The sequence below is a fragment of the Procambarus clarkii genome, chromosome 34 (genome assembly GCF_040958095.1).
Source record: "Procambarus clarkii isolate CNS0578487 chromosome 34, FALCON_Pclarkii_2.0, whole genome shotgun sequence".
Taxonomy (NCBI): Eukaryota; Metazoa; Arthropoda; class Malacostraca; order Decapoda; family Cambaridae; genus Procambarus; species Procambarus clarkii.
The window spans coordinates 40,403,879-40,416,723 of NC_091183.1; the positions used below are offsets into that span (position 1 = coordinate 40,403,879).

Sequence of the window (12,845 nt, forward strand, 5' to 3'; positions counted from 1 at the left end):
CAATTTTCTTCAGTAAAAGCCTCTAAATAAATACATTTTCTTTGGTACTTTTTTATTATATCTTTCTCATAGGGACATTTCATGCATATTTTGTATGCTTGGCAGTTTTAAGGAGACTTTACACAGAAGGTTGGACAATTTACCCTTGTTTACTTTCCCCAGTCGATATCCATGTTATTGACATTTATTAAATGCTCCTTCATTTATCTTCTAGCTTACCTGTAAGCTGTAAGGTTTTGATGGGAATTGTTTATATGTGAAACTTGTTCCCAAATAATTTTTCATTGTTCATGATCAGGTCTAACCCTTAAAATGCGCAACGCATCTGCAGGCCCTTGCCTGGTTTACGCAACGTGCCTCCTGGTATTTGTATTTTTTACGTTCCATTCAAAACTCCCACGGCTACATGGGGTTCACATCGGCTTCCTCAGGGCTCTTGTAAACAAACACCATCTTTAAAAAAAGTCGTGGTCCACATTCCCAGGTTTGAGAGCCTCAGTACTGAGTGAGCAACCAAGGTCGGCGCATGCAGCATGAGCTCACAGAACTGCTGTTCAGCTTGTGACCACAAGTAAGAACAATTTCGACTTTCAGTTACTACACCCATACTCAGGGAAGGGTTTTTGACACTTTCAAAACAAAAAAAAAAAAAAATTTCCAGAGAAATTATTTCCTGCACACTGGGGGGGGGGGGGGGGGCGCCATATTTGGAAGCTGTGCAGTTGAAGGTTAAGATCTTACCATCTATATTTGGCTCAGTTATCTACTGGTTTATCACAAACATGTCACTGTTTTGTTAGCAATGTTGTGTGCATGTTGTTCTATGCTACTTCCTAGCAGTTTTTTTTATTATAATTCTAATTTTTCACTTCATAATTGGGAGGGTGACATTACTTAGGATGATAATCAGTAACTGAATTTTCTAGGTGTTAATGACAAATCAATGGGTTGGATTTTAAACAGGTGCTTGGCATCTGTATTTACTAGTTGTTGAAGAGGGCAACATAATGTACACATGATCACTGGTATATTTCAAGAGTAGGTCAGATGTACAGTATATATGAATGAGTTGGGTGGATATAAACAAGAGCTACATACTTCATATGGCCCAATAGGCCATTTTTTCTTATGTTCTAACCAATGTTATTGCGGTCCTTAAGAATGTGAAACTGGCACACTTCACACTTGTAAAAAGTCAAGAAAATTTAGAAGGTTGAAAAATTCACCAAAAAGATGATACCACAAATGCAAGACCTGAGCTGTCAAAACAAAGATGAATGCACAAACACTAGAGGGAAGATAATCCAAAGGACACTATCACAATATACTGTACAGAGAATATAAAGTGGACAAGGACAAACATTTCCACATAAGAAAGGAGGGCTCAAGAACCAAAAGGACATTAGAAGTACTCCTTTAGTGTATGAGCGGTGAAACACACAATAAACCAAAGAGGTAGTTAAGGGCAATTCAGTCCACACCTATAAAAGTAGACAACATAAAGGTCTGTATGATAGTGGTAGGAGAGTAGAGTTGCACTAGAAATCCAAGTTAAAAGGCAAGCCCAAGGAGAATCTACCTTACCCACAAGCACACGTTTTTAACTTTTACTTAAGAATACATATGTGCAATGATGTTGGTATATAAAGAAAAACATAATTCATATTATGTTTACCTTGGATGGGGGCATAACATCCCTCAACTGGCTAGTATCATTCAATCCTTCAGGAGATTGTGAGGACGCCAAGTGATTTGCTGGATGTTGGTGTTGATACACACCATCCATCGTATCACTGAAGGTAACTTGTGAAGGAGGGGCTTCAATTAGCGTAGTATCTTGCAAGTAGGAATTATTAGTAGTAGAGTTTAAAGTGTGAAAAGAGTTATCCGACTTCACAAAATACTGGTAGGGTTCGGCAGCTGAAAGGTGCGCTTGTCTATTAGAATCCAACACTGCAGTTATTCCATGGCTGGAATCCTTAGCTCCATCTGGTTGAGTTTGATAACTATCTTCCATTGTTGTCATTTGAGCTGCATGGGCTTTGGCTGCTTCCACAACACCCTGAAAATCAGCCAGCCATTGGGGATCTGGCATCTCTGATACTTCTCCTTGACACATCTGATAGTGGAGATCATGATATTTAAGGCGGGAAGCTAGGTCATACACCTGAGAGAGGAACTCTGCCTTATGTGGAGCTGGTGTCTTGTTTACCAACTGACTGATTACCTCACAGTATCTGGAAATAATATAATTGATAAAGATGACATGAATGAAAAATACTTTTACTATCGCTTATTATTTTCAAGATATGCACAATTCATTAAAAAATTACACATTGCCAAACTCCCTAGCCAATTATCTGACACTTATGTACTATTGGCTATGCATTTACTGCTTGAGCTCATTGTATGGTTGAAGTCCTTCCACTGCCACTACACTAATATCAAGCCAGTCACTGATTACATTATTAACTTTAACATATGCACTACTACTTACAAAAAAAAAAAAAACTTACAACATTCAATAGCACTGCCAAATCCATTCGTGTTAATCACTTTGACATTCTTTAAGTCCATAAATTTCATGTGCACCATTACATTCTTTCTAGCATGCCTTCTCTGTAAGCTGTCTCAATGTGAGTTTGATCTACACATCCACTTCCTATTGAGCAAATTTGACCTTTGTTGAGAATTGTGTAGGTAGACTTGAAACCAATCAATCCAATTTGTTCCAAATATTGAAAAAAGTAAAATGCTTTTTTCTATACTAAACCACCACAATATGTACATTAGTGAAACCCTTTTTCAAACACTTTGTCTGGCCGATAACTCTCAATGCATCCTTATATAAATATACTCAATCTGAGCAAAGACGCAAGCATAGCCTAAAATTAAAATATTCGTTAAAAATCCATTTTCCCGACCATTATGGGACTACCTGTACTGTAGTTTTAAAATGCGACCTTTGATTGCAAACAATCTGTTACTAGAATGAATGATGTAGCACGAAAATTGAGATGACAAAACTGGAAAGAGTATCAACATTTTAGTGCGGGTGGTGGGTGCATGCTCACAGGCAAAACTCAGCCTAACTTGGGGTGTGCTGCATGTGGCACTGGGCCACTTTACCTTATATGCATATATTCCTTTAGAGCATTCCATTGAGAGCCATTTGACACCCAAATGAACGATGTAGCACAAAAATTGAGGTATGAACACTGAAAAGAGCATAAGCATTTTAGTGTCGATGATTGCTCATGGTCAACGTTCGGCCAATTTTCAGGTTTGCTGCATGTGGCAAGCCGGGCTATTTGACCTTATATGCATATGTCCATTTAGGGAATTCTATTGCGAACAATTTGATATCAAAATGAACGACGTAGCACAAAAATTGAAGTGAGAAGTCAGTACACACAGTGCGTGTGCGCACTGACGTGACACGCTTGGCCCACCATGGGGTGTGCTGGGCGGCGCGCGTCGGGCAAAGTGTTAATAGGATTTTCTTCACATTTGCCAAATTTATTTTGCGAGTTAAACATCAACTTTGCAGATTATCTTATCTGACACACTCCATTCCCAAACTGTTGCTCTACACAGCCATACTATTTCCACTGTTCTCTCCATCCAGGAGAGAACAGTGGAAATAGTGACTGTCACCTGATACTAACAACGCTGAATACTAAAAACTAAAATAATATGATTACCTTAATGCTTCAGCTGGAAACCCATATTCTGTCAGCCTGAGAGCATAAACAAGCTTATACGACTGGAATGTATCCAATAGCGGATTACTACTGTCAAGAGACCGGGCAAACTCGTATACTTCAGTGCACTGTATTGCTTCATTACTGGCAAAGGCCTGTGGATAAAAATTGGTTACACACAAAACCCAGATACACAGTATTATTAAAGAGAAAAAATACTTCCTATGGAGATTTAGAGGATGGGAATGAATATCATTTGCCACCTGCCCTTGAGAGAAGTGGAAGCAGAAAGTAGATGGACTTTACTACACAAGAGAAAAAAACAAATATTGATGGCTAATGCTCAAGAATTAATGCTTCTGGTACATATACAAATATTTGTATGTTTAATATTATCTCCAAAATGTTTCCTATAACATGCATGATAGTGCAAGCAAAATATAAAATATAGCGTCTGAAGGTACTTACAATAGACATTAAAAGAATTTTAGTTGATAAATGTAAGTTACACCAAATTATTGTAAAATCATAGAAATTATGGCATGAATAAATATACTACAATAATAATTATAACAATCATTAGTTTATTAGCCTACTCTGAGCCATATTTAACATAACATTTATGAATAAAACACTGGCCCCCAAGTAATCACCTGGAATGGAAGCTGATGAGAAGAACCAATAAGGACAAGTTTTGAATCCTTGTTAGAATATGAACCCCATTCAACTTCAGCCATGAGGTAACAGAAGTGAGCAGCATACAGCTGTCCTTGAGAAGCCAACGTGTCTCCTAGGGCTACAATAGAGGCTCGGTCACGTTGCGTGTGCCCAGTGGGATTGGATATCATCATTGCCAGGTGCTGCCGCCAGTCACCCCACTGTTGTGGTGTGTAGCTCTAACAAAATACAAACACTTGAGAGCCAGCTAAGAGATTTACCATACATTCTAAATGATACAATGCCATTTGGCAGGAAAAATAAGGAAGCAATAATCAGTACATTATCAATCAAATTAGGGGAACAACTATGATGATTAATAATACAGTACTTAGTTAATTACTTTATATGATAAATTATTTTACCTTGGTGATCTCTGGCCTTTTCCCTGATAACTGTTGAAATAATGTTAATAAAACATTAGTGTGAGGGATAGAGCTGGAGAAGGCAGCCAACACACGAGTGTGGGTGGTTGTATCCATCTTGTATGACAGGGCAAGAGCATGACCCCACAATCCTTCTCGCATTGCATAATCAACAGCTTCACGTTTTCTTCCCAGGCAGAGATACTCTGTGAACTTTTTAAAAAGTACTGCTTCATTCCTTTCTGGCATTGTAGGTAGTGTTTGAGTTGAAATGTCAATCCCTTCATCTTGTGGACTGGCATCCATGGACAGACTCTCTGGAGGGGTTTCAGATTTAATAGGCAAACTGACTTGTTGCACCTGAGAAGGCTCATCTCGTCCATTTAATAAGAGTCCAGCTACATCACTTCCATAAAGCTTGCCATTTTGTTTCACCAGCAGTGCTAGATATTCCCATATTAGTATAACCGATTCCTTGTCATGAAGGCTTTGATTTCTAGTTGCCTCGGCAACCTGCTGCTCACAATATTTCACCACCACATCCTTGTGAGTATCCGACCTGTGAAGACGAGTAATTTTATTTATATGAATGTAACTTTTAAAACTGATTAACTAGCCATGCATTTTTCAGGGAATTAATATAACATTTTCTTACTTTTTACCAATATCCATATCAACTCGTAAAAAGTTTCCCCTTCTATAGCGCACATACTAAATAACTTTGTACCTTCACTGGTGCCACATGAATTGCTACTTTAATTTTCATTTAAAAAAACAAATATATATAATATTTCTACAATAGTACTTTGTATATAAATATGTACAGCACTTATCAATGTTACAATATTACAATAATGAACAAGAAAATGTATAATTAACACGAAGTAGCTTACAGTGTAAGTGGTCCTGGATAATGTTTCATTTGCTGAACCGTTTTATTTAATGCAGGGTTCATGCACAACATCTTCTGAACATCACGCAATTGTACCACAGCTTTCTGTCCATCCCTAGGGTCTTTTGGAAGCACAAATAACAGCTGACCACCAGGAGTGAATTGGGCATTTATGTGCGCACTACCAAATAGTACTGGAGTCATACGCTGGGGAGCTTCACTGCCAACATCATCTGTTACTGATGGCACACCACTTAATTCACCACTGAAATAAACCCATATTTATTCAAGTTATCTAAAAGTATCCAATTTAAATTTGAGGGGTGCATATTTAAAATATGCACAGGTATTTAAATTATAGGGAACTTTAAAACAAAAAAGCCTGGAAAAGTACAAGAGAAAGAATCTTTAAACTCAAACAAATAATTATACAACCGTCAATACAAAGGACTGTATTAATGATACATGCATAGTTGATGCAGAAGTTGCATCAAGATTTAAGTCTTACAACATCTAAGTACAAAAGCTTGCAATACATACAAAGATTTAAAGTAGCAGCAGCTGCATATAGAGCTAAAGCAGGATCTAAGGAAGAACAGGCAGTGTGCTTAGGAGAAAAGGAGGGGAGGGCTAAAACAGATTTAGGCAAGGCAGAGAGAGCAAGGGGTTGCACAGCAGTAAAGAGTCAAGGGACAAAGAGCATAAAACTTGATAGGGGTGGGGGGGGGGTAGACAGGTCAAGGTCAACATGGAAAATGGGCCGAGGTTAGCATGGGGACGTACAAGGGCAAGGGTGACCGGGAGAGGTTAAAGGGTGGCTGGGAGGTTATCTTGAGATGATTTCGGGGTTTTAGTGTCCCCGCGGCCCGGTCCTCGACCAGGCCGACACCCCCAGGCAGCCCGTGACAGCTGACTAACTCCCAGGTGCCTATTTTCTGCTAGGTAACAGGGGCATTCAGGGTGAAAGAAACTTTGCCCATTGTTTCTGCCTCGTGCGGGAATCGAACCCGCGCCACAGAATTACGAGTCCTGCGCGCTATCCACCAGGCTACGAGGCCCCTAGGGAGAGGGAGAGGTTAAAGGATGGCTGGGAGAGGTTCAAGAGGCAAGTGTGGCCAGGAGAGGTTCAAGGCAGAGAGGTGGGACCAAGGAAGACAGGACACAAAGGGTAAGGGAAGTCAAGGGTGGTGCAATCTTCACCAGAAGCTGTGGCAGAAAGGGCTTAACAAGCAACAAAAGGGGTGGTGGTGGTGCGGGCAGGAAGGAGAAAGAAGAGACTGGGGAACAGGAAACCAAGGGCCAGAGTCCCGAAGCAGTTCGCAAGTACTTACGAACCTGTACATCTTTTCTCAATCTTCGGTGGCTTTGTTTACAATTATTAAACAGTTAATGAGCTCCAAAGCACCAGGAGGCTGTTTATAACAGTAACAACAGTTGATTGGAATGTTTTCAAGCTTGTAAACTGCTTAATAAATATAACCAAAGCTGTCAAAGATTGAGGAAAGATGTATACGTGCGTAAGTACTTGCGTAACTGCTTCGTGAATCCGGGTCCATGACGTGCAGCCCCTAAGAACTGTGATTTGAAAGGCTTATTTTTAAATTGAATTTTATTTTATTTGAAACTCTGTCCATTTACTTCTGCCTCTGCTGGGGAGGCGGAGGTGGTGAAGTAGCTTATTTTTAAAGTTAAAATGAGCCAAGGTTGAAACAATGAAAAAATAAAACCAGTACAGCAAGACTGGCAAGAGAAAGAAGAAATAATAATAAAAAAGGCAAAATTTTAATAGTGATTAAGAGTATCAGCATTATTAATACATAATGCTATTAAAGAAGATATTCAAGCAAGAATATAAGTTATTATTAGTTGAAAACAATGTTTAAAAGAACTTAGACAATAATAATAAAAATGCAAGGCTCAAACAAAAGGTTGGATTACAACTCCAAAAACGTTTCACAAGCTGATAATCTTACCTTTAAAACGTTGTTAAATGAGAACCTTATTACTTTTCTCCTTGAAATTCTGAACCAAAAGGTCTAAAACATCAATACCCCTTAAGTGAAACAATAGTAGTGTACAAAACCACAGCTGTACTAATATTATGCAGATACACAATAGTTACTCTACATATATACCCACCTCTCTGCCTCCTGTCTCACTCTTACGTCCTCTACCTTCACAACCTGCTCTTTAGTCTCAACTCTCCTCAGAAAATCTGTAGTAAAATCAGTGATGGTAATATAGTGTTCCCAGTAGATAACAAATCCTATGACGTGTGCCGAGGTCAAGTCATTTTCCCTATGTACTGTACTCCCAAATCCAGAGAAATTTGCTCATCACTATCACCTAATACTGGTAACTAGTTCAGCTCTAAGCATTACCAAAGGCAAGTTATATTTTGTATGTACTACTGAACCCAAAAGAGGATATAAAGTTTGCACCAAAAATACACTTTTAGAGAAAAAGAAACCTTTCCCACATATCTGGATGGCTATTATGCTAAAACTAAAAACCTACCTGGCAAAGGACTTGAGCTGGGTGAAGGATCCATCAGGATATACAGAAGTGGACTCATAAGCCCCCACAGAAGCCCTTCCATGAATATCTTGGACGAATTGGCTGCACATTAAATATAACCACACAAACAGAAAAAGAAAAAACACATTGCAATCAGTAAACAGTCATGCACAGCACATCCATGCATGTTGCACATACCCTAACAAACTCTTAACAACTAATTAAATATACAACTGAACATTATACAACAAATTTACTTCAGTTCATATAACAAAGTCTTACTTCATTGAACCAACACAGTCATTAAACTAAACAAAAACTAATAAATATATCAAGATGGTTATAAAACCTGCATTTTCAGTACCTAATATCCTGCTAAATTTACATGCATCTCAATCATCAAACTACAAAGGCTCCTTTTAAGATCACATTAAATGTCTTGAGGACAATGATTAATCCAAATACAACAGTACTATACTGTATAGGCTGACAAATTTTTAAGGTCATACCCTATGTAAAAAAATATATATACTGGTATAAGTGTTGCTACAATTGAATTTTCAAATAGATTACCACAATGACAAAATATAATATTCTACTTTAAATACTTGCTGGAGGGAATAGAGTGTGTGTATCTGATGTTAATACTGTAAATGATGAATAGAAAAATGTGTTTAAGTATTTATATTGTTTCACTCTACAGCATGTAAAAATACTGTTCTCCTTTATTGCTCGAGCTGATTCATCACCCCATGAAAGTGAGAAATGGAGCTGATACAATAATTTATTATGTACCATATAACTTAAGTGTAATGGAATTCCACAAACCGAGCTCAATCTCACAAAGTCAGATGAAACAGATGTGATTGGATGTCAATTTTGGGTAGCTGGTAAACATTGAAAAAATTCAGATGGAAAAGACGTGCATATTTGTTGACCAAAACTTAACCAGACAACAGTATACAAAACACAGTATGGCCAAATATTGTACACAACAAACATGTATTACAATACTGTATGGTATTATAAGTAAATCTCTTTCGGTGAAGGCTCCCATGTGCAGACCCTGTGCCCTGGACTGGTCACCTGGCAAGTTTTTTCTGGATTTCCATCCTCCCTTCTCTCAGTTAGCAAATCCAGCTTTTCTATGGTTCTGTTCGGTATCTTGAGCACATGATTCTGTTCTTTCCAATTTCCCTGTGTTCAAAGTCCTAAAGTTTTTTGAGTCACAGGATTAGCTGGTGACTGCTTGGGGCTAATGTGGCAGTGACTCACTCTCTGCCCAATATTCAGGCACTACTACTTTCTATGCCCAATGTTCAACACTTCTTCCACTGTTTTAGGGTGCTCATCACGTAGCTTCCCTTTTACAGCATCCTGGCCATCTTTCCCTGTCAAGCTGTACTCTTGCTTGACAAGTGGCTACATAGATATAGCTCTGACTATAGTTTTAAGATCCATGCCTTGTACACTTTTTCTATCAGGGTTGATGCTTATTTATGAAGTTGAGAACTAGTCCACCTTGAGTTGCCTTGTCCTTTGGGGTTAGCTGTACCAGGTACTTGTTGGCTTGAGCTCCATTTTATATTTTTCAAGCCCTGTGGTTGCTTACTATTGTAGTGTGCAACTCAGCGGTTATCCTTTGTTTAATGTGATGGCTGATTTCCCTACCCACTTGGCGACATGTGTGTGTTGTCCTCCCTTGGTAATTTAGTGCTTCTTAAAATATGCCAGCATCCATGTGTGTGCTAAGATCGTGTCTGGCAAGTACAGTATTTTACTGGCAGATATTGATTCACTACAAAACTTTATAGAGCTCTTTTAGTGATGTGTTTCTGCAAATAAAATATTTTGGCATACCCCAGTGTCAAACTCAGCAACACTGTCTTTGCAATACACAGAAATCACACTTATGAGATGAATCAATGAGAATCTGTAGGAGCCATGATGAGGATTCAAATATATGCGCTGGGTATTCCCAGGCACACACCTCAGACAACTAGGCCACGACATGGTAAAAGGATTGTAACCTGGGGTTCTACTAAACCAAAGAAGGTTCCTGAGGCTCCCACTTTAGCCAAACCACAGTTTCACACAGCCGCCCCACGCACTCTGGCTCTTTCGTCTAGGAATGTTCTACCTCTGACGCTCCTCTTACAACACACAGAAATCACGCTAACATGGGACGTGTGCCTGGGAATACCCAGCACATAGGTTCGAATCCTCATCACAGCTCCTACAAATTTTCTATCTTCACATGTTAAAATCAAGTGTGCATGTGCACTAGTCTACACATGCTTGCAAGGAGCAAGTATCAATTCCTGGAACTACTACTTAGCTATAGATCAACTTGGGTGATAAGTGTTGAATACACACTAGCAATGTTGTGTATGAAATTACCACTAGTGTGTACTCTTGCCAAAGGTCTTTCTACTTATAAAAACATTTTGAAGGTATTAACAGGGTACTGTACTTACTACCCTCAAAGAACAGCATCTATGGGAAGCCTTCGTCTTAGCATCTTTTATATCCATCATGTCTGTCATGAGCTAAAATTCCTTGTTAGCTTCATATGTATAAGTGTTTCCCCACTTAACTGGCACACCACTGGTTTTTTAAGTGCTCCCATTCTCACTACCTATGATTAGTTAGGAATGAATGTCATTACCCACTTCTTTGACAGTTTTGTAGCATTGTCAGTATTGTCTTTCATATTGAAGATTTCTACAATCCTCTTACTTTTGTTTTATTTGGATTTGCATCATTCCATCATCAAGGATTCTCAAGAAGGCAAATTTCAAATACCACAGTGACAATTTTTTTACAGTAAACTAAACTGAAAATCTATACTCAATCTATTAAAACGAAGATCTTATACCATTCTGAGAGCATAATAACTCAATGAACAATTGGTGATATTTAATATTTTTACAGCCAATCTGAAAATCTGAAATTTTCAATATTAAATTATATAATTATTTTTAATTTTCTTGTTTTTCAAGTTACGTTAGTGATCACTTGGACAAAGTTGGAGTGTTTGCCTAGTAGATAATGCACAAAAACTGGAAAGCATTAGAACAAGTTTGAAAAATTTAACTTATGGTACCATCGGGTCCTGTCGTATATACAGTACTGTATACGCCATGTGCAGTTTAAAGGTTAAGCAGGGTCTTATTCTTTCTCAGCCTTATTTATCACTAACTTTTGTGAACATTTACATCTTAACTTGCTAATTTTGGGTTTGCATGAGTCGAGCTTCAGCTCCTGGGTCCTGCCACTCAACCTTGTGTATAATTACCTAAGTGTAATTAGCCAAGTGTAGTTACAAGATGAGAGCTATGCTCGTGGTGTCTTTGCCTACCTATGCTTTCGAGGTATTGGGGACTTTTCTGTTTGCATTCACATTTCACATACATATATGGATGGCTCATCAAATATTGGTTTAGGTTACTAGTCAAACAAAATACAGTTTTCCAGGCACTATTATGGGTTACTAGAAAAAAATATTAACAAGAATGTATTATTTTTAAACTCAACAGTCTAGATTTTTAATTGTCATATGCAATTAGTGCATTGTGAAGTTTACAACCAGGTTAGAGTCTGGATCTTGTTATATTCAGCAAAGCATCAAAAGAATAGTCAAGATATTAATATACAAATAGGGAATATTTAACCCCCATAACTGGTAAGTGCACATGAATTAGGATACTGTAATGTAATTGTTTAGTAACGTTCAGCTCTTACTTATTGCATCTATTTAGATAACAGCAACAAAATCTGCACTACACTAAAATTCCCATTGCCAAAAACTGAAATATCCCGAGCCAAAACAGAACAGCCATCACTAGTTTCGGGAAAAAAGTGTGAATGTGTGTAAACACACAAATTAAAAAACAATGAAAAATAGGATGAGAACTGACAGTACTGTACTGCTATTTAACCCTAATGCTGCTACCAACGTCCTTACACCAAAAACTTAATTACCCGTTTTGCTACATTCTTATTATATTGTGCATATATTTTCTCTAATCCTCAGATGCTAGCATATATCTAATACTGTATTTTGGATGATTATAAGCAAAACTTGGGCAGCATAAAAGAAAACTTTCTGTTGAGGCTATTAAGATAAGGGAAATACAAAAATTAAGTAAAAGATTTAGACAATTAAGAACTTATTGTAATTAGGGTTCATTGAATGAATATTAACACAAACTTTCTGGAAGGAAATGTTGGTTAATTCAAGTCACAAAATTTCTAAGCAATGAACTTTTCAAGCTACAAAGTACAAAAATAAGGTGTTCTGCTGCAGGGAGTATAATGTTAAGATTCAAAAATGAGGTACTGTACTGTGTACAGTACTGTATTCCATAACCAAAAGATCTAGAAGGAAAATACATGTACAGACTAGAGGGGGCTAGATGAGACAAACATTAATCGAGCGTTACTGGAGAATTTGACTTCCACATGCTAGTACACAAACTCTTTACCTGGAATTATAGGGGGGCTGGCTTGTGTGGCCGTAATAGTAGCCATAAGGATCATAGGCCGCACGTGGACTGTTAGCAAACAATGTATACACCGGTGAGATCACAACTATTACAAGTACATTGACAACATATATTTGTGAGTAAAGAGGGCTAAATAAAGAAC

The 12,845-nt window shown here is 38.0% G+C and overlaps 1 protein-coding gene across 22 annotated transcripts in view; it reads right to left on the reverse strand.

Annotated features, from left to right (window-relative positions):
- LOC123762115 (protein transport protein Sec16A) overlaps positions 1-12,845 on the reverse strand; it is a 76,503-nt gene that overhangs the window by 26,438 nt on the left and 37,220 nt on the right. For 10 of the 22 annotated variants that reach the window (XM_069335920.1, XM_069335916.1, XM_069335914.1 and 7 more), the window contains 7 exons: positions 12,683-12,751; positions 8,196-8,297; positions 5,680-5,943; positions 4,787-5,345; positions 4,358-4,600; positions 3,705-3,859; positions 1,676-2,237 (listed from right to left, as the gene is read on the reverse strand). In XM_069335920.1, the coding sequence (XP_069192021.1) occupies positions 1,676-2,237; positions 3,705-3,859; positions 4,358-4,600; positions 4,787-5,345; positions 5,680-5,943; positions 8,196-8,297; positions 12,683-12,751 (1,954 nt within the window). The remainder of the gene's footprint in view (positions 1-1,675; positions 2,238-3,704; positions 3,860-4,357; positions 4,601-4,786; positions 5,346-5,679; positions 5,944-8,195; positions 8,298-12,682; positions 12,752-12,845) is intronic. The other 12 variants (XM_069335922.1, XM_069335917.1, XM_069335913.1 and 9 more) reach the window with 3 other exon arrangements.